Raw genomic sequence first — 21586 nt, forward strand, 5'->3', positions numbered from 1 at the left:
TAGAATATAGAATATAGAATATAGAATATAGAATATAGAATATAGAATATAGAATATAGAATATAGAATATAGAATATAGAATATAGAATATAGAATATAGAATATAGAATATAGAATATAGAATATAGAATATAGAATATAGAATAGAATAGCTCCATTGGCCAAGTGTGATTGGACCCACAAGGGATTTGTCTTTGGTGCAGATGCTCTCAGTGGACATAAAAGAAAAAGAGACATTGGTCTGGAATGGGATGGAATAGGACAGAACGAAATGATTGGACACACAAGGGATTTGCTCTCCATGTCCATAAAATAAAAGAGACATTTGTCAGGAATCATGAGATACAACACTTGATTGTCATAGGTCAAATAAGCAATCAGGAAACAATGAATAAAAATCTTAAGGATACAAGCAAGAAGTGACAGTCATATAGTCACAAGTGTAAGGAAATGGGTGATAGGAATGTTGGGAAAAACCTACTAGTAATAGTAGTGCAGACTTAGTGAATGGTTTGACAGTGTTGAGGGAATTATTTGTTTAGCAGAGTGAGGGCGTTTGGAAAAAACTCTTCTTGTGTCTAGTTGTCTTGGTGTGCAGGGCTCTGTAGCGACGTTTTGAGGGTGGGAGTTGAAACAGTTTGTGTCCAGGATGCGAGGGGTCAGTCAATATTTTCCCCGCCCTCTTTTGGACTCCTGCAGTCTACAGGTCCTCAAGGGAAGGCAGGTGGGCAGCCATTGTTTTTTTCTGCAGTTCCGATTCTCCTCTGAAGTCCGTGTCAGTTCAAACTGACAGTAAATAAGAACCGAACCAGTAAATAAGTTAATTTACAACATTAATAACATTGGCCAACACAAAGAAAAAAATCATCCACAAAGCTAACACATCTGTTTTGTGGAATTTGATGCACCGATTCCAAAAATCTGCTTCGCTTTGCTCCCTCATGTAAAGTTTCTCATAGAGTTTTACAGTTTCAATGCAGGCGGTAATTTCAACAACTGTCAACGACTACTTCAGCTTCAACCACAACAACACACGAGCACACAACAGATACAAACTCCATGTAAACCGCTCTAAACTCAACTGCAGGAAATACGACTTTAGCAACCGAGTAGTTGATGCCTGGAATTCGCTATCAGTGTAGTATTATCACCTCACCCCCAAAACTTCACCCATAATATATACACTGCTGACCTCTCCCGATTCCTCAGAGGTCAGTGCGGGGCGTGCATAAGTGCACCAGCGTGCCTTCCGTCCCCTGTCCCCATGCTTCTCTCTTACTCATATCATGGATATAAACATTGTTATATATGTGTATACCACCAAAATGTAATTGACAAAACAAATAAAATAAAATAAAATTTACGTCTGTTTCTCTGAACGTGAATGACTAGGTTTTTTTAAGATATTGGGATGTGAATATGTTTTTTTTAATTTAGATTTCTACGTGTTATGAATTACTTTGACAGTGAGGAAATCGAGTTAATAAATAAACAAGAGATAAATAATGACTGTTTTCTCAATGTTGCCAGTATGTTTCCTATACCTTATAATAATGATGACGCTCCAGAGAAACTATACAGGAAAAACTACATCCGTTTTTGAAATCAGAACAAAAAATGATTCAGGAAAGTATAAGGCCAACCACGATGATTACAAAAAATATTTGTATTTATTTATTTATTGGATTTATATGCCAATCAATAATTAATTGTGTAATAATATAATAATTAATAATATGTGTAATAATATAAAAGCCTTCAATCTTGAACCATCCTCCTGCATCCCAATCAAATCCAAGTTGTGGGAGGGGCACCGGGGGGGGGTCGCCTCGCCCTCCTCGCCAGGGAACCGGCTGTCGCCGAGAACTGGAGAGTCTTCCTCCCAAGCGCCCCCTCCGCCTGCTTTAGCCCGGCCCGGAGACCTCGGACCCCCCTCCCTAGAGTTCCCAGCGCGTGAAATCTGGGGGCGGGGGTCGCCCGTGAATGCCGCCCGTGGAAGGCTCCGGTGGGACGCTGCTGCCCCCTGTCGGCCGAGCTTCCCTCGGGAAGGCGGCTCGGACGGGGAGGGGGGGCCCGCGGGCTACCTTCGGGCCGCCGGTGGGACCCGGGACCCCCCGTCGCGGGTGGCCGGCGGTTCCGAGCGCTTCCTGGACCGGGCGGGAGTTCCGTCCATCCGTACCGGCGGAGCCTGGCAGGAGGCGTTCTCTGACAGGCTCCGGGGTGTGGGTGGGGGGCGACACAAGGACCGACCGTCCGGACTTTCCCGGTGGAAGCTGCAGTGACGTCCGAGTATCTCCATCAGTCGTAGGCGACCCCTCGAGTACCAGCGGGGCAGCGGCCCCTCAGGGTGACCCCTTGGCCCGTCGCCCTCCCCCTCCGAAAGGTGGGGAAGGGGAGGCCAACCGCGGGACCAGGCTCACCTCCGGGGGCGGGGGGCGCTGTCGGGGAAGGGCCAGGGCGCGGCACCGCGGAGCAGGGGGCGGGGGGCTGCCAAGGGCTCCGGACCACGCCGGGGTCGGGATGGGCGGGCCCGCGGGCCGGCCTCCTCCTCCTCCTCCAGGCGCCCCCGCGAACGACGGGCGGGGGTCTCCCCTCCTTCCCTCCCTCCCTCCTTTCCTCCCACCCTCCCACGCGCTGCGCCCGCGCACCCGAGCCGCTGCGTCAGCGCCGCCAGCATCCCCAGGCCAGGTGAGCGGCGGCGGCCGGGGCGGGCTCGGGGCTGCCGCCCGTGGACCCCCGCTCGCCCCGCCCGGCAACGGCGGCGAGGCAGGGAGGAAGGCGGCGCAGGGCAGGTGCCTCTCCCGGGGCTGCGCTCGGCGGCGCGGCGGCGTGCGCGCAGCTCAGCCCTGCGCTGTCTCTCCGCCGAGCCCCGGCTAGGACCGCGCCCTTCCCGCAAGCCACCGCCATGGAATCCCGGCCCCGCTGAGACCCCTGCGCGGCATCCCTCAGGCCCGGCCGGCGGCGAGGATGGCGGGCGGCTGAGTCGGGAAGCGAAGCGGGGCGGCGGCGGCGGAGGAGGAGCGCAGCGATGCGCCCCGGCTCGCGCCTCCCCACCTGACTTTCCAGGTAGGCTGCGCGGCTGTCCGGCTCTGCTTCGGCTCGGTCCGGTTCGGTCCAGCAGCGCGGGGAGGGGGTCGACCCTCCCCAGCGCCCCCCTCTTCCCATTGTTGTCTAGCAAACCGGGTAACCCTCAAGTGTGTGTGTATGTGTGTGCGTGTGTGTGTGCGTGTGTGTGTGTGTGTGTAGGGGGGCTGATTTCCCGTCCGGGCACTCTGCACGGGCTCAGAGGTGGCCTGGCGTCGGGAGCATCCTTCAGCAACACCCGCAGCCTAAGGGCGCCTCTCTCTGCCCCTCTCCTGTCGCTGCAGCCCCCCCGGCGCCTCCGGCCGCCCCGCAGAAGATGAATGCCGGCCCCCAGGAAGCTCTGGTCTCCGTCTTCCTGCAGTTCATCGAGTCCCGGGGCCGCTGGTGCTACGGGGCGCTGAGCCAGACCTGCCCCCCGGAGGAGCTGCGGCTGCAGCCGGGCGACATGAACCTGCTCTACCGGAAGAGCGGAAAGGTGGAGTGGAAGGCGGGCAAGGACGAGGAGTCCAAGCGGGGGTGAGCTCTCCTTTTGGGGGGGGGGTCTCTGCATATGCGAGGGAGGGGGAGGCTTGGGCGGGCAGGAAGCGAGCCCCTTCCCGGGAGAGAGGAGAGGGGGCCTTCCCAGGCCAGGCGGGACAGGGGATCCACGCGAAACCGACTCCTGGTGGATTGGGCCCTGCTCAGCTAGTCCAGCAGCTTGTTCTTCCTTCCTCTGTCCGAAGGCTTTTCCCTTATGGGTCAGTCCGTCTGCCCCACATATCCCGGCTCAAAGGAACCATTTTTTAAAATTAAAAAAAATTGATTTATTTATCTTAGATTTTGCCGTAGCGTTTTCAACACTGCATGGCTCATTCAACCGAAACCGAGGGTGCCGGTGTGCAAAAGGGAGGAAGGAAGGAAGGAAGGAAGGAAGGAAGGAAGGAAGGAAGGAAGGAAGGAAGGAAGGAAGGAAGGAAGGAAGGAAGGAAGGAAAAAGAGACAAATGGACAGAGGAATGGAGGAAGAACAAATGTTGAGGGGGGAAAGAAAGAGAAGGGAGGGAGGGAGGGAGGAGAGACAAATGGACAGAGGAATGGAGGAAGAACAAATGTTGAGGGGAAAAAGAGAAGGAAGGAAGGAAATACAGACAGATAGACAAATGGAAAGGAGGACAATGGAAGGGGGGAAAGGAAAGAAGGAAAAACAAGTAGACGGAGGAGGGACAAGTGTTGAGGAAGGAAGGAAAGGAAGAGAAAAGAAAAGGAAAGAATCAGGTCAGGAATTCCCTCCGTGGGGCTGAATGGCCCATGCCAAGCCCGGGGAGGTTGGGGGGCAGAGACATTTCCAAGGGCCCCTTTTTGTGCAAGTAATGGTGACAGAGAGACCACAATTGGCCTTGTGTAGAAGAGGGCCCAGCCCTTGCCAACTCTGGAATTCAGGGTGCTAAAGTTGTTGTCCACACCCTGGCATATATTGGGGAGGGGGGCCTGAACTGATGGCTTGCAAATGAGACAGAATTGAACGTCTGGCAGGTTCTCCTTCCACCCATTCGGGCATTTTTTTTTTCTGGCTTAAGGTGCCACCACTGCGATGGCCCCGTTTGGTCCTGTAACGTGAGGACGGAACGTCTCAGAACTTATTGTGTGACAACATGGAGGGTTTGGGCCCTTTGTTGGCAAAGGGGCATCCGGTTGCCAATTCTGCTTTGGATGACTGATTTCCCGCCAGGCGTTGGTGCCTCTACCAGTTCCCATCCTGAATGTAATAATAATAACGGAGTTGAAAGGGACCTTGGAGGTCCTCTAGTCCAGCCCTCTGCTTAGACAGGAGACACTACACTAACTAACTTCTTCTTAAAAACCTCCAGTGTTGGACCATTCGCAACTTCTGGTGGAAGGCAGTTCTGCTGGTTAACTGTTCTAACTGTCAGGAAGGTTCTAAGTTAGTTCTAAATAAATGTATTTATTTTATTTACTTGTTTGATTTATAAGCCGCCCAACCCTGAAATGGATTCAGGACGAATGGGTCTCTCTCGCTTCTTTGGACCTCTGGGGTCTCTCCCCATGGGTGTGGGCTCAGCCACAGGGATGGGCTGTGGACTGTGGTCTTTGGGGCAGAGAAGCTCGAGTCCCTTTTTTGTTGTGGGTCATGTTTTGGTCTTGTCGGCTGTGTTTCTTCTGGGCGTTAAAGATCAGGAGAGAAAAGCAGAAAAGTGAATGGTGGGAAAATATCTGATAGTCCGTTGAGTTTTCCTCTTTCTTTTCTTTCCTTCTTTCTTTCTTTTTCTTTCTCTCTCTCTCTTTCCATTCTTTTCTTTCTTTCTTTCTTTCTTTCTTTCTTTCTGTCTTCCTTCCTTCCTCCCTCTCTCACTCTTTCTTTCTTTCTTTCTTTCTCTTTCTTTATTTGCTCCCTCCCTCCCTCCCTCCCATCTTCTTTCTTCTTTCCTCTTTCTTTCTTTTCCTCTACACCTCTCCCCACATCTCTCTCTTTTTCTCCTTTTAGTTGATTTTACATTTATTTATGGGCATTTTTCGTCCAGGACCCCCCACCCCAGGATCTTTGGAAAGAACGGTCTTGCTCTGGAGCGTCAAAGGACGACAGAATTGCGCTGGCTGAGGCCGGTGTGAAGCCGGCGACCCTGTTTGCCGTCTGCGAACTGTGGTGTGCGGCCGGATAAGGCCGAGTTCACCGATTTGCACGGGGGCAGCTCCTCCCCTTCCGACGGCGACCGAGCCCAAAATGGATGTTGCTCAGTGGACGCTCCCCTGCGCGGTGATCTTTCTCGCCACGGAGGCCGAGGGAATTGGTGCTGTCCTCAAAGTGAGCAACGGGGTCATTGAGCGGATCTGGCGTGCCCCCCCCTTGACTCTAGCTCGTCAGGAGGTCACGGAACCATCATTTGCCAAGCGTGCCAAGATATAACTGAGAGCAAAACCCACTCCTTGCTTGGCCCTGGTGACGTTCCCTAGCTGGATGATGGAACGTCTGCAAGAAAGTAACCACGCTCAGGGCCAAAGATTCGGCTATCTTCCTCCTCCTCCTCCTCCTCCTCCTCCTCCTCCTCCTCCTCCTCCTCCTCCTCCTCCTCGAAGGAGTTGGACTAGCAGACCTCCAAATCCGCCACGGTTATACCGCAAGGGCCTCTCACCGCTTGAGCAACGGGGCAAAACTCGAACCCCTTTCTAACCTTGTTATTCTGTTGTTCTACCTAAGCTGAGTATTGTGCAAGACTTTCCAAAAACCCAACAAACCATCATGGTTTGAGACACACCGTCAAATGCATGGACCCCCCTCGCCCCCACAGGCTCCTAGAAGCACCCGGGGGGATGCTAAGCCCCAGTTTCAGGGGTCCAGTTCGACAGGAGAAGACACCCCCCCACCCCCAGGCCTAGATGATGCCCCGAAGAGATTCTCACTGGCCTGTTGTGAATGCAAAATACCCTTAGTGCGGCTCCTCGGTGGCTTTTGTGTGAGTTGCGGCTGGGGGTGTGGCGAAGGGGGCCTGGGGGTTGTCATGGGCCCTCGTGAGGTCATCCAGCAGGGTCCCAAGGAAGAGGGATCGAGTCACTGAAGGGGTGATCTCAGTGGCCCTTTGTCATCCTGTGCTAGGAACACAGGGACTGGTGACCAATTCTTGGAATCCCCTGCAGGTTAAGTCATAGAATCCTAGTCTACATGTTTGCATTTCAATGTTTTTAATGTTTCTTTTTAATACTTATACTCAATTTAAAAAAATTGTTTTAAAAAATAGAAGATCTAAAAGGGTAGCAAGTTGTAGCAGGATTAACCAATGAAAGATTAATTGATGAAAGAGGAGACAGACGGAAGGAAGGAAGGAAGGAAAGAAAGAAGGAAAAAGACAAATGGAAAGATGGGAGGGATAGTGCAGGGAGAGGGAAGGAAGGGGAGATTAATGGATGGAGGAAGGGAGGGAGGAAGGAAAAAGAAAAAAGATAAATGGAAAGGAGGGAGGGACAGTGCGGGGAGAGAAAGAAGGAAGGAAGGAGAGATGAATGGCGAAAGAAAGAAAGAAAGAAAGAAAAAAGGGATGGACAGTGGAAGGAAGGGAGGGAGGGAGGGAGGGAGGGAGGAAGGAAGGAAGGAAGGAAGGAAGGAAGGAAGGAAGGAAGGAAGGAAGGAAGGAAGGAAGGAAGGAGAGACGAATGGACCCGATTGTTGTACGTTAGCCGTCTCTTCTGGTCTTCGGGGATGCTTTCCGAGGGGGGGGGTGAGGGGGCTTGAAGTAATGGGACCCCCCCTCTCCGTCTCTCCTGCTTGGCACTTGTGTCGTGTGGCCCCCCCTCCGAAGCTGGCAGCCCACGAGGGGTTAAGCCGCCCGGCAGGCTGATGTTGCCGGCTCCTGCAGGTCACCCAGACATGGTTTCCATGGAGACGGCTGGGCCTTCCGCCAGCATCCTGCTGCATCCTCGTGCTTCTTTTGGGTACCCAGGACCCTTCACTCCTGCGAATAAAGCCTTGGGGAGGGGACGGGGGGGGCAGAGACATAGGAGGACAGATTTCCAAACCAGCCGGCTGGGAGGGGCCGGGGGAGAGGACGATGGGAGGGGCAGGACCCTCCCCTGTGGAGGCTGAGGAAACACTGCATGGCCTGGTGAGGGGGAGAAAGGCGGCCCCACACTGACCGGGGCCTCTTGTGGTGTGGGGAGGGGGCTCCGTGGGTACTTTAAGATGCACGACTTGGCATCGGGCTATGGGGGAACATTTTGCGGCCATTCCGGGCACTGTGCGCGTGTTTGGAACACGGCCCTTGGGGGTGTCGTATTAACCCACTTTCGCGGCTGGTGTGATGCCGGGGCAGGGGGTCTGCTGGCAGGTTCGGTGGGCCAGAGGAGGGGGGTCTGTCTGAAGGGAGCCTCTTCCCTCTTTCTCCAGGGCGTGGGAGCCTCTGGGGATGTCCGAGGCCGAGGTTTTTTTCCCTTTCTTCCTCGCCCGGGCTCGGCTCCTGCCCGGCTCCGAAGGGTCTGCCGGGTGCTAGGCTGGCTGCTTGGCGAGGCTTGCTGTCTCCCTTGCCCAGCCAGCGGTGTCTGCCAGGGTGCCAAGGAGAGGCGGGGCTGAGGGGCAGCAGTAGTACGAACGGGAGAGAAACGAGAGAGACGGACGGATGTTATTTCTAACGCTGGTGTGTTAACTTTCGCGTTTGATTTCATGGCCGCACGTCGCCCTCAGACCGGTCTTCTGCACCTAAGAAATGAACAAATAAGAGACGTAGCCACTCCGTGCCCCTGAGGCTTTGCCAGCTGCAGACCCAGACACCAAAAACCCCTGTGTTTCTCCGCTGCCCGTCAGGGGCTCGGAGGGGGCCCAGCAGATGGATTCTGGTGCTGTGGGTCCAGGGCCCCCCCTAGACTTGGGCGATGGGCAGTGAAGGATTGCTCGTCTTTGGACGTCCGAGGCCGTGGAGGGGTGGCGGGTGCCCGTTGGCATGAGATTTGGGCAATTTTTGCCAATGTTTTTGCTTCTGCCCATTGGCAAAATTCGGCGAATTCTCTCTCGCACGCGAGCACACTTGAAGCCAAATCTCGCGCCGACGGGGATGCGCAGTTGCGCACACAGCTGCCATTTTTCCAACTGAAGCTGCGTGCCGGTCCCGTAACCAGCAGCCCATTTCTGGCGACAGGGCAGAATCAGAGTCTTGGCGTGTGGACTTGCCCAAATTCGGCTTCCGCAACCCTCCAGTGACCCCTGGCTTGTCCGCCTGACATTGCTCAGAGATGTTTGAGATCCAGAAGTCTTGATCTGCTGGTGAAGCATAAATGGATCCCATATTTCTCCAGGTCCCATCAGCCAAATGGTGTCGGCTGGCGGGCCCCTAGGGAAGGGCCTTCTCAGTAGCAGCTCCTACCCGAGATCCGTTCTGTCCCTGCCCTACTGGCCTTCTGGAAAGCCATAAAGACTGACTTTTCCCGCGGGCTGGATGGTACGCTACCGGGATCCGGCCATTAATGACACGCATGGTTTTCAAATTGTTTTTAATTGTTGGTTTTAAGTTGTTTTTAAACTGTTTTAAAGGGTTTATATTATTACATTGTGTGTGTTACTTTTCCGGTTGTGAGCCGCTCAGAGACCCTCAGGAATTGGGCAGTGTCCAAATCCAAATCAATCATTCATTCAATCAATCAATGTGTTTACGACAGGAGCGTCCAACCTTGGTAACTTGACGTCTTCTGGACTTCAACTAGAGCAGCGATGGCAAACCTTTTTCCCTCGGGTGCCGAAAGAGCATGCAAGTGCACTATCGTGCCTGCGCAAGTGCCCACACCGATAATTCAATGCCTGGGGAGGGCACAAACAGTTTTTTCCGGCCCCCTGGAGGCCCCCTGGAGGCCCCCTGGAGGCCAGGAACAGCCTGTTTTCCAATTTCTGGTGGGCTCAGTAGGCAAGTGTTTCGCCCTCCCCAGGCCCCAAAGGCTTCCCTGGAGTTGGGGGAGGGTAAAGATGCCCTCCCCCATCCCCCCGGAGGTTCCCTGGAAGCCAAAACACACTCCCAGAGCCTCTGTGTGAGCCACAAATCAGCTGCAACGGCTCATGTGCCAACAGATATGGCTCCGCGTGCCTCCTGTAGCACCTGTGCCATAGGTTCGCCATCACTGAACCTGTCATCTTCTCTCTTTCAGTTCGGCCAAGGAGACGAGCGTGGGGAAAGTCCGCGACGTGGCCTCCTTCCGCCGCCACTTCAGGATGGGCTTCATGACCATGCCGGCCTCCCAGGAGCATGCTCCGCACCCATGCGCCAGCAGCATGGCGCCTCGCTCTCTCTCCTGCCACTCGGTGGGCAGCGTGGACAGCACCGCTGCGGACAGGGCGATGGGAACTCGCCAGCCACCCGCCAAGCCCAAGCGCCACCCTAGCACGAAGCTCAGCACGGAGGCCAGGAGCGCCCTGGAGCTGATGGGAAGCAAGAAAGGAGGTGAGGCGGGGCTTCCGACGTGTTTCCGGGGGAAACTTGAGAGAAGCCTGGCTTCAATACTCGGGGCGGGGGGGGGGGTTCACCTTGCGGCTTGATTGCTGTAACATATCCTTTGTGGGGTCACCCTTGAAGACTAGCCAGAGGCTTCAACTTGGTCCAGAATTATTACACTGGGGAACAGCAATTGTGACTTGTTTTCAACTAACCTTTGTCCTCTGGATCCAAAAACAACCACACTTTTTGTCTATCACGTCAACTTTTTAAGCTATAGGACACCCTCAAAAGTCATACAAATTGTGCCTATGAAGTAAAGGAAAGTAAAAACTTTAAAAATGTACTGTTTACAAAAAATAATTTTGTTCATACAAAGGCTTATATAATAGTTACTCCAAGTTAAATTGTGTTCATACAGATGGTTGTTTTTTTATCAAGCGGTAATATGTTTATTATTTATTAGACTTCTATGACGTCCTTCTCGAGATGACTCAGGGTGGCTTACAACGTTATAAATGCAAAAATATGTATAAAGAAATCTAAATTACTTTAAAAAGAAATTATGCAAAATTACTAAAAATGTTAAAATAAATCCCTATATACAGTCATGTTCATTCATCCAATTGAATCCAATCATACTGATCAGGGGCAATCCCATCACTCACAGCCCTCATGCCCACTGGCAGAGGGGGGGGGGGTCTTAAGAGCTTTACGAAAGACCAGGAGGGAGCAGGCAGTATGCATCTCTGGAGGGAGTTTGTTCCAGAGGGCTGGGCCCCCCACAGAGAAGGCCCTTCCCCTAGGCCCTGCCAGGTGACATTGTCTGGCTGATGGGACCCAGAGAAGGCCAACTCTGTGGGACCTGCTCGGCTGCTGGGGATGCATGAGGCAGGAGAGGGTCCCGTAGGTAGTCTGGTCCTAAGCCACACAGGGCTTTGTAGGTCATGACCAGCACTTCTAATTGTGCCTGGAGACCAATTGGCAGCTCATGGAGTGATGTTGAAATGTGGGCAGATCTTGGAAGCCCCACAATAGCTTGCACGGCTGCATTTTACACAATTTGTAGTCTCCGAACACTCTTCAGAGGTAGCTCCATGTAGAGAACATTGCAATAATCGAATCTCAAGGTGATAAGTGCATGAGTGACTGTGAGAAGTGACTCCCTGTCCAAATAGGGCCGCAACTGGCACATCAGGCACACCCATGCGAATACCCCCGTCACCACAGCCGAGAGATGGTCTTCTAAGCTCAGCTGTGGATAGAGGAGGACACCCAGGTTGCGGTCCCTGTCTGAGGGGGGGACAAAGACCCCCCAGGGTGATGGACAGACAAGTGGGAGTGTCCTTGGGAGGCAAGACCCACAGCTACTCCGTCTTGTTGGGGCGAGTCTGAGCCTATTTACACCCATCCAAACCCTGTCAGCCTCCTTTGTTGATGGCTACCTACGAAACCCTGCACAGCAGAGGGTCCGAGGCACCTGAGCAAGGCAGGGTGGGCACACTGGGGGGAGTTACTTTGGTTAAACCACCCAAGATCCAGATGAGCCCCACTGGCTACCGATCGGTCTCCAAACGCAATTCAAGGTGTTGGTTATCACCCATAAAGCCCTTCATGACATCGGACCAGATTATTTATGGGACCGTCTCCTGCCTCACACATCCCAGTGACTGGTTAGGTTGCACAGCCTCCTCCAGGCCCCGTCGGCCAAACAATGCCGACTGGCAGGTCCGCAGGGAAGGACCTCCTCCGTGGGAGCCCCAGCTCTCTGGAACCCACTCTCCCTGCATATCCACACTGCCCCCACACTCCTCACCTTCCGAATTTTCCAACTTTCTGAGGGTTCAGGATTTATGGCCTTTCGGAAGTCTTACTTATTGCGCTTTGCTGTGGCTCAGCCTGGTGTGTCTGGATTGCCAACAAGCAACATATAATTGCCCATGGGAGAAGCAGTCAGTGTGTAGATCTAAACCACAGCTGTGACATCTGTGTAATATAATAGTAGGTATATAAAAACATGTACATATTTGAATGTCAAAAGCATTCAGCAAAGAAGGTCCTGCTTTGTTTATGTATTTTATTTATTTATTTGATTTTTATGCCGCCCTTCTCCTTAGACTCAGAGCGACTTACAACGTGTGAGCAATAGCACTTTTTAACAGAGCCCCCAGCCTATGGCCCCCACAATCTGGCAAACACATTTTACCCTCCTCAGAGGGATGGAAGGCTGAGTCAGCCTTGAGCCCACTGGTGAGATTTGAACCACTGACCTATAGATCTACATTGAGCTTCAGTGGCCTGCAGTACAGCACTCTAACTGCTGCACCACCCCAGCTCTTTAAGGACCTGTTTGTTTTTACCTGTCACAGGTGTGGCACCTATATAATATCGGCATATAAAAACATGGGCATGTGCCAATGCAATGTTATGTCAAAATTTCAAAGCAATCGGTGAAGAACATTTGGAGATTTAAGATTTTGAACAAATAGATATTTACAGTTGCAGGGATATGTGTGGTCAACTCTGTTATTCTGAGATACGGTCACGCAGAGGTAAGGTTGTTGGTTCTGGTCCGGCCTCCTGGCTATGTGTGTTTGCCATCCTCTCCCCACTTTCTCTGCCAGGGTGCCCGAAGGCCGGGATGGAAAGCCGAGAGGCCGCCCGCAAGGTGCCCCCGCAGAAGCCAAAACGCAGCCCCAACACGCATCTCTCCGTGTCCTTCGACGAGACCTACTCCGGGCGCCTTCCGGGACCCGCTGCGGGGGGTGCTCTGCCGCGCTACAGCCGGGCCTTGTCCCACGGCCAGGCCAAGAGCTCCGATGTCGAGGAGGACGAGCCGGTCTACATTGAGATGGTGGGGGACATTTTCCGGGGACCAGGACCCCCTTCGCAAGGAGTCACCGCCGCGGACGATGACTCGGATGAAAGCGAAGCCATTTACGAAGAAATGAAGTACCCACTGCCCGAGGAAACGGGGGAGCCCCGCCCCAATGGTGCCCTTGCCTCCCCCGGTCATCGGCTGCCCAAGAAAGAGGCTGCCAAGCCGGCCCTGAGCAGCAAAGCCTCCCCGTGCGAAATCCCACCCCCGTTCCCCAACCTTTTGCAGCATCGGGCCCCACTGCTGGCCTTCCCCCAGGGCAAGAAAGGGTACAAAGGCCCCGACGGCTCCAAGCTGCCCATCCTGTGCCATGCCAAGGACACCCCCTCGGCCCCAATGACCCCGCAGGTGCCAAGCCACCACCACCAGCAGCGGGGCGGTGAGAACCTGGCCCTGGCACCTTCTGGACGGGCACGCAGCCACTCCACGCCACTGCCGCCGCAGCCAGCCAGCCAGAGCAAGCCAGACAAAGATCTGCCCGTGTCTCACAGCATGATCTGCCCCTCGGCAAAGCTGCCGCCCACCGCGGCCGTGCCAGCAGCCGCTGCTCCTTCCGGGCTGCCGGGGAAAGACAAGCCGGCCGTCTCCTACACAATGGTCTACTCGGCGGTCAAGGTCACAACTCACACGGTGCCCTCCGAGCAAAAGGCCGAGGAGATCTCGGTGCTGCAGGGCATGCTGTGCACCCGGCCATCCCCCGTGCCCACTTGCCGGCAGGGGCAGCGCATTTGCGCATTGCCCGAACCGCCCCCTCTGGGCATGGTCTGGACTTACCCGGCGCCCTGTGCAGGGCTGAAGCGCCCTCCAGCCTACGAGAGCATCAAGAGCATGGGCACCAAGGCCTCTTCGGCTGTGAAAATTCATCTGCGGGACCGGGCCTTCGCCAGCATCCACCAGGTGGTAGCCGGGGAGGAGTGCAGTCGGCCCACCGGGGAGGAAGAGGCCTTTGGCTGGATGCTACACAGAAGGGCCGGCCTCCGGAAAGGGAAGGAGCCCGAGAGTAAGGGTGGGCGAGGGTCCCAGATGGGGGGGGAGGATACAGATGGTCTTGGGAAAGAGCTTTGGTCTTGACTGGAGCCAAAGGGGGAGTTGAAGGCTGGACTTTGTAGGGAGGGGTCTTCTCCCATTTGGGGTCACTAGGGGACCTGTTGGCTAAAGGGATTTGTCTTTCTGGTTGAGCACAGGTTTGGGGGGCTGCACTGAGTGTTCTGCGGGTGCCCATTCGTTTCCTGCCCTTGCAGAGCTGACAGACGGGCCCCCGACATGGGAGGGCAGTGAAACCACTGCGCCCAAACCAGAGAAGGAGGAGAAAATTGTGCCCAGCCACCCGCAATCTGGAATCCCGGTCCGTGTGCCCCCTATGGAGTGCCTGCCTGCCAAGATGCCTGGTGGCAGGACCAACCTGCCCATCCCTTGCCAGACCTTCCCTGCCTGCCACCGCAATGGAGGTGAGTCAGCCGTGGAGCTGGGGTGGGGGCGGCTTCCTTCTCAGCCAGTGGGAAGGGGCAGGGTATCCCCTGTATGTCTCCGGCCACTTGGGGGCTGCAGGAGAGGTTGATAAGGAGTGTGCAGAACAATCCTTGCGTTATCCAGGACATGGACAGAGGAAAATGTAGGATTCCAGCAGATATCCCAGACATACGAGTAATTATTCAGTCATACAAGACAGATGCACTGAAGTGTATAAAACAGCATTTACTTTTATAAATAGCACAGTTAAGTTAAACAGTCTGGTCATACACATTACATTACAGCTTACAATACATCAAACTATCATCGAACACACAGAGTTTCACTACATCAGTCACAGTGAATCAGCAGAAAGAACAGAGAGGATCATGCTTTCTGGCTCCCCCTTGTGGCAATTTGCAGCACTGCTGCTTAAAGCTATAGTACTTCAATACATACAAGCATTCATCATTAACTTATTTCTATATTGCCAACCCAACTGTCGTGTACAGAGCACTAGCGGAGGTCTTTAATGCAGCTGCAAAAAGGCCTGCAACAGGCAAGAGACACACAGATGTACAAACACACACCCAAACACATGGAATTTGTGGTTTCTCTTTTTGCTCAATGGGCCTGAGGGCAAAATCTGCTTTTTGGAGGGAACGGAGTATTTTCCGGCTGCAAAAATGGGGTTGGGGTCAGCTGATTGGGGGGTGGGGCACAAGGCAAAAGGACTCACAGGTCTCTTCCTTTCACCACTCCCCCCACCCAGATTTCACTGGCGGTTACCTCCTGGGCCGCTCGGCCTCCACCTCTGGCGTCCGACAGGCTGTGACCCACACGCAGAGGCTGTGCAGCCACTCCAGGGACCCAGGCAGCCCGGTAGGTGGCTGAAGGTGGCAGAGAGGGGAGGGGGCAAAAAGTAGTTGCAGAATGAATGTTATGATCTGGCGGATGGAAGTAATATCGAAAACCAGGACCTCTGGTGTGGGTGCGGAAGACGAGCGTCTTCACTCTGTTTCCCTCCAAGGGCGAAGTGCGCGCCGTGATACGCTACCTGAATGCTAAGGGCAGGAACGCTGCTGCGGTGGGGGCCCGAGATGCTTCCTGAAGCGCCCAGAATCGACAGAGTCGGTGCCACCCGAGAATTTCTGGACCGTTTCGAGATTGAAGGCGAAGCTTTGCTCAACTGTAGAGTGACAGGAGACGAAACTTGGGCTCGTCACCCGACTCCAGAGAGCAAACGTCAATCAATGCAGTGGCACCACACCCATTCTCCTTCAGCCCCCAAAATTCACAACTCGGCCATCGGCGACAGAAATCTTGGGCCCCCATCACGCACAATTCTTGGGCCCCTGTCGCAGCAGCGTTCCTGCCCTTCGCATTCAGGCAACATATGACAACGCGCACTTCGCCCTTGAATGGAAATGGAATGAGGATGCTTGTCTCTAACCTTTACCGCAAAGCCAGTCGATGATCTGCTGACCACTGGCACTGCCCGTTCTCTTCCACTGGCTTCCTGCTACACAATAGTCATACTAACTTCCCCCGCGAACATTCCCCGCGAGAGCTGCGGGCCTTTTTGGATAACCCTCATACCTATAATATAGACATATCAACATGTAAATCCATCCTAATGCTCCACCTTTCCTCGCAGGCCTTGCCCTACGCCCTGCTCCCCACGCCGGAGGCGCTGCAGAGCTCGCGGGAGAGGGATGGCAAGCTACTGGAGGTGATTGAGCGCAAGCGCTGCGTCTGCAAAGAGATAAAAGCCCGCCACCGGCCTGAGCGCAGCCTCTGCAAGCAGGAGAGCATGCCCATCCTGCCCAGCTGGCGGAGGAGCACAGAGAGCCGCAAGTCGGGCACGCCACCCTGCCGCCGCCAGCAGACGGTGCTCTGGGACACGGCCATCTGAAGCGGGAAGGGGCTGAGCCCCGAGAACTGGTGCCTCCATGCCGGCCGAGCCCAACTTGGCGGCAGGGCTGACAGCTGGCGGCATGGTCTCCTGCTGGTGGCCTTCGGGAGACTGGGGGGCTGCCCCTCCCGCACGACGGCTGAAAGGACGTTTCTTTCATGGCAGGGGGAGGGGACCTGGGCATCGGAGGCTGGGCACAACAGATGCACTACTGCCCGCAGCAGCATTGGTGCCGACTACCGAGCACCCGGTGCTGTGGCACCATCTCTGACCAGTCTCGGGGAGAGCAGGCAGGGTCTGGGGGGTTGGGGTCCCTGCTTGTGGGGCTAAGAAACCCTTCCTCTTCTGGGCTAAAAGCCGTTGGAGTGCACCCGCCCACCCACCTGTTTTTTTCTTCCACTCCTGAAAATGCTCATGGGGGGGGGAAAGGGGCGTGCCAATTTTTGAGGTGCCTCCCCCAATTGAAGAACTGCCAATCCTTCGATTTTCGAAGCCACATGGATCTCAAGACTCGTGGCGCTGAGTTCTTGTTCTGTCAGAACTTAGAGAAAGAGAGAGAGAAAGAAAGAAAGAAAGAAAGAAAGAAAGAAAGAAAGAAAGAAAGAAAGAAAGAAAGATAAACTAGGGATGAGAGTGGAGGAATCATTGCTGAGTCACATAGTCCTAAACATATGACCACCATTGAGCCCAAGATTTCCATTGCTAAGCAAGACGGTTGTTAAGTGAATTTGGCATCATTTTGCGACCTTTCTTGGAATCAGTGCAGTCAATAAGTTACTCATTGGGTTGTTAAGTGAATCTGCCTCCCCTGTGGACTTGGCTTGTAGAGAAAGGGAGGGTGTCACATCACGTGACCACAGGACACCGTCATAAGGAAGGAGCCGGTTTGCCAAGCAGTCCGAATTTTGACCGTCTGCCCCAAGTCGTAACAAATACGGCCCTGCCTCACTAGCTCTTCGGTGCTGTTGCAGCACTGCAGCGGCGGTGAGCGGTTAGTGAACAGACCGTTGTAACTCGAGGACCTCCTGTGCTCTTTAAGGAATCCACCTTCAACCCTAAAGCCAGGACTTTTCCAAATCGAGCTCAATGGCCGACTGGAATCCCCAAACGGCGTTTTTGCAAACACACAAAATGGATGTAAAAGCAAAACAGTGGTGTGGGGGGTGTGACAAAGCAGTTAGCAGATAATCACACACACACAAACACACACTGGAAGTTCCTTCCCTTTTAGAGGGGGGGCCGCAACTCCGATCGGCGAAGACATCAATTTGCCAAGTCTTTTTCCATTTTTATTAGCCTGTTGGCCGAAATTGACGCTTCCCCCCACCCGTCCACCACCCCAAAAAAGTAGAAAGTTTGAAAGGAAATGAGGAATGCATGGGATTGGATCTGATTTGAGGGAGGGGGGAGAGAGTTTATTGCAGTTTTAAATTAGGGTTTTGCGGTTGTCGAAAGACACGAAGGTGGGTGAATCCGTCCCTCCTTACTTAGCAGGAAGTTTTGGCTTTCTGATTTCCCCAGTGGGGGAATTTTGGGAATTGAAGAAGTCACCTGTCTTGAAAATCCGCAAAACTTTGAGAACTGACTATATTTCTAGGCATGACAAAAAAGATTGGATCCCTCTTCTGGGTTCTGGAAGAGCCTGGGTTGGGTTCCCAGCAGGTTAAACACAGGGTAGACAATGGTTTAAACTCGTGCCAAACCCCCGCATTCTACGCCCAATGTACGTGCGCTCAGCCCCTCGCCCGGACGAGGGTGTGGACCCCTTTTTCTCCCATCCCGCCTTGTGCCGAAAGCCAGAGTCGAGCAAGGGAAGGCGGGGAGGGGAAGCCACCGGTCAGCCTCTTCCCTCTCTGTATTTGGCATTGCTAACGGCAACCGGTCAGTGGTCTTCCATCGTTTCAGCCGCTCGGCGGCTCTTCCCGTTTCGTCGGGCACCGTCCCTTCACCAGCTCTGGTGCCCGCCATGCTTTGTTCCTCACATCACCCAAGCTGGACATCAGAAGGGACCAGCAAGGTCTTCTACCCCAACCCCGGAGACGCCAAAGCATTTTGCACAAGCGTCTGTCCAGTCTTTTAAAAGTCTCTTTCCTGCCCCACCCCCAATCTGGATGGTCCTTGCTTTGCGTCCAGCTGTCCCCTATTCTGACTTAAGAATCCTGCCTGCCAGTGCAAGGATTTGACCCAGCTCTCCCCTTCCCGTCAAATGGCTCCAGACCCATTTAGGATTTTCCCTCCCCCCCCCAGTACAGCTCGACGTGTGTCCCATTTTCTGCTTCCAATTGTGGCTGGGTCAAAGCCCCAATTTCCTGTTAGCGTCCCAAAGACTCGGCTGGACCAGTTTCGACGCTGACGTGAATCCGTTTTACAAATCGGGTGACGAGACACAGCAGCGACATTGAACAAAAAAGAGAGAGAGAGAGAGAAAAGGTGAAACCCCCCAAATTCGAAACGGCACCATGGTGGGGGCACGAGGGGAACCCAGTTGGGGACTTCGGGGTCTGACGCTCGAAACACCCCCTCCCACCCCCCTGATTTAAATATTTCACGAGATTGTCTAGTGTAGCAAGATGAAACTGCTTTGCAAAAATATTTATGCTGGGGAATTCAAGGGAGGGTATTTATATATTAAAAATGAAGGAAAGAAAATAAAATTGTCACGCCAGTTACTCCTTTGGGTTACTTTGGTGCTCTCGAGTCTCGGCTTTGCACGGGCTGGGGAATTCTGGGAGTTGGAGTCCACCCACTTTTAAGCGAGCCATCCAGGAGCTTCTAGGAGTTGGAGTCCACCCACCTTAAAAGAGTGAGGATGCTCGCCAAAATCTCACTCGTGTGTCCTCATGCAAGATTTCATTTGCTGCGCTTGTGCAGATGCCAAATCTCACTACGACAGGTGTGCTTGTGCCCACGATGCCTTCAGAGGGTGCACCGGTAGCACAGAAGACGAGCAGCCCTTCACTGCTGGGGATGGCAAAAAAACGGCCCCACTGGCCAACCAGAAGTTGATTTCCTTTTGGCCCCTGCGCCATTTTCTGCTCTCCCCAGCCCTCAGGAGGCTTTTTCTGAGCCCCGGGGGAGAGCGAAAAACAGCCCAACGGGCCTCCCGGGAGTCCAGAAGCTTCAGTTGGGCCCACTGTGTGCAGTGGGTGGAACACAGCACGGGGAGGTTGTGTGCATGCGTGAGGGGTAGGGCATCGTATCATGGGTGTGAGCACGAGTGCCACCGCGGGTGCATGCTCCCTTTTGGCACCCGAGCCACAAAAGGTTCCCCATCCCTGGTCTAATCTCTTCCGTGCAGTGATATCGACCGAGGCCTTTGCAAAGGGTTGTGGGGGCTCTGGATTGAGCCATGTTTCTCTCCAGTAAATTCTTCCAAACCAAGAAGGCAAAATGTGTGCATTTGGGCTTGCAATGCAAACACACGCACACGCACACACACAATATAGGGATTAAGGGAGACGAGAGGGAAAGCGAATTTGGGGGCTGTTTGTGGGCGTTGTGTCCCTGGCCAAGAGAGGACTTGTAGCTTCCCTCCTGCCACAAAATGGAATGAGGTTAAGGGTGCCTGAGTGCCAGTGGCACGTGCCCGGCCCACAAGGCCCAGATGGAGGGGGCAGTCGGGGGCCCTCGGTCTCCTTGCAAGTGGCCCCCGGATGGCATCCATCCAGACAACCTGGAAGGCAGAGAAGAAGAGAACCAGAAGGAGGGGAAGTCTGTACAGATTCTCCCTCATCCAGCTGGTGGTGGTCCAAAGTTTTTTGGGAGTTTAAAAAAAGTTGCCTTTTTTCAAGAGGCAACTGGACTTTGGGTTTTTTTTCTTTTCTTTTGAAGACCTTTCGCCTCTTGTCCAAGAAGATTCCTTGCCTCTGACTGGATAGTGGGGTATGGAAGGATTTACTGCCTTTTTCAGATTATAAAACACACCCAAGTCCAAGGCACACCTTAGTTTTTGGGGAGGAAAATAAGAAAGCTGATTTGGGGGGGGGATGGCCTCCAGGAATCCCCTCAATCTGCCTGAGAAACCTCTGTTTCGGAGGTTCTTTTTAGCCTGTGACACTTCCATCCAGAGGTTCTTTTCAGGCCACAAAACCTCCGTTTCAAAGGGTTTTTTCAGCCTGTGACACTTCCATTCAGATTTTATTTTCTCTGCCTGCAAAACCTCCCAAATTTTCAATTGCTGTTAGAGCGGAAAAAGGTGCATCTTATGCTCTGGAAAAAACGGTATATTCAGTAGCGGGTTGCAACCGGTACATTAAACCAGTGTTTCCCATTCGCTAGCTGGGGAATTCTGGGAGTTGAAGTCCAGATATCTTCAAGTTGCCAAGGTTGGGAAACACTGCATTAAACGACGGCGCACCAGTAGCAAAAGCTGCGCTGAGTTCGTAGCTTCACTTCTCTTGTGTGTGCGCACGAATGTCCCAGCATGTATTTTCTTGTGCACATGCGCGGGAAGCAAAATCTCATGAGGGGACATGCATGCGCGTGAGGTTTCGGAGGTTTTCTTTTTCGCTTCTGTGCATGCACAGGAGAAAAAAAAATGCCAAAATCTCAGGCGGGCGCACACGTTGTGCTTCCTGCGCATGTCCCTGCAGGTCGCCCCCCCCCCAAGGAAATGTGGGTCGTTGTGGGAGGGAGGCCCTCCTGCTTCTACAGCATTGAGGCCAAGTGGGGGGGCTTGAAGAAGAGCCAGGGGAGGCCGGAGGGGGGCACTTGCCAGCCGCCTGCGCAGACGATGCACCACGGAAGGTAGCGCATGGCTGGGGGTGAGGCCTGGCCCTGCCGACGCTTCCCTCCTGATCCCAGCGCATCCTTTAAATCCTCACAGTTGTATTTGCAGTGCTTTGCAAACAATTTTGCTTTTTAAAAAAATATTATTTTTGCAACACACCAGAGCGCAAAACACCACAAACAAAAGCTGTCTGGCTTTGGGAGCCAAGGGCATCAGGCTGGCAGCGAAGGCTGCGCATGGAGAGGCCGCCTGCTGGATCCCGCCTCCCAGGATCAGGTGGGAGGGTTGCAGTGATGGGCTGCCAAAAATTTTACTGGGTGTGGCTTGAAAACCATGTGCCCAGGTGGGGTAGCTTCAGGTGTCATGTGACTGGGTGGGAGTGGCTTACTGACCAATATATATGCCGAGTCTTCAGAGAGGGGCTGTATATAAAGTCCAATTAATCAATCAATCAATCAAATAAGTTTGCAAATAGGTGCTTGGACTCTTTTTCAGTGGATTCATTCCCATTATTTGAGTAGTCACAAGAGGGCCAAATGATAGACAGCATTATTGGTCAAGGAGCACAGTAAAGGTTTTGGACCGAACCCACATGATAACAGATTAGGCAACTAGCACAATTTTCTTCAATG

At 53.6% G+C, this 21586-nt stretch overlaps 1 protein-coding gene across 1 annotated transcript; it reads left to right on the forward strand.

The window, feature by feature from the left end:
• The first annotated feature begins 2881 nt into the window (after positions 1–2881).
• On the forward strand, positions 2882–16828 carry NYAP1 (neuronal tyrosine phosphorylated phosphoinositide-3-kinase adaptor 1). Its single transcript, XM_070729846.1, has 7 exons — positions 2882–3067; positions 3370–3601; positions 9700–9992; positions 12608–13861; positions 14103–14309; positions 15083–15192; positions 15968–16828. The coding sequence occupies exons 2-7, from the start codon at positions 3402–3404 to the stop codon at positions 16223–16225; spliced, it is 2322 nt and encodes a 773-aa protein (XP_070585947.1). The 5' UTR covers positions 2882–3067; positions 3370–3401; the 3' UTR covers positions 16226–16828.
• The last annotated feature ends 4758 nt before the right edge of the window (positions 16829–21586 follow it).

This window comes from Erythrolamprus reginae, chromosome Z (genome assembly GCF_031021105.1).
Source record: "Erythrolamprus reginae isolate rEryReg1 chromosome Z, rEryReg1.hap1, whole genome shotgun sequence".
Classification (NCBI taxonomy): Eukaryota; Metazoa; Chordata; class Lepidosauria; order Squamata; family Dipsadidae; genus Erythrolamprus; species Erythrolamprus reginae.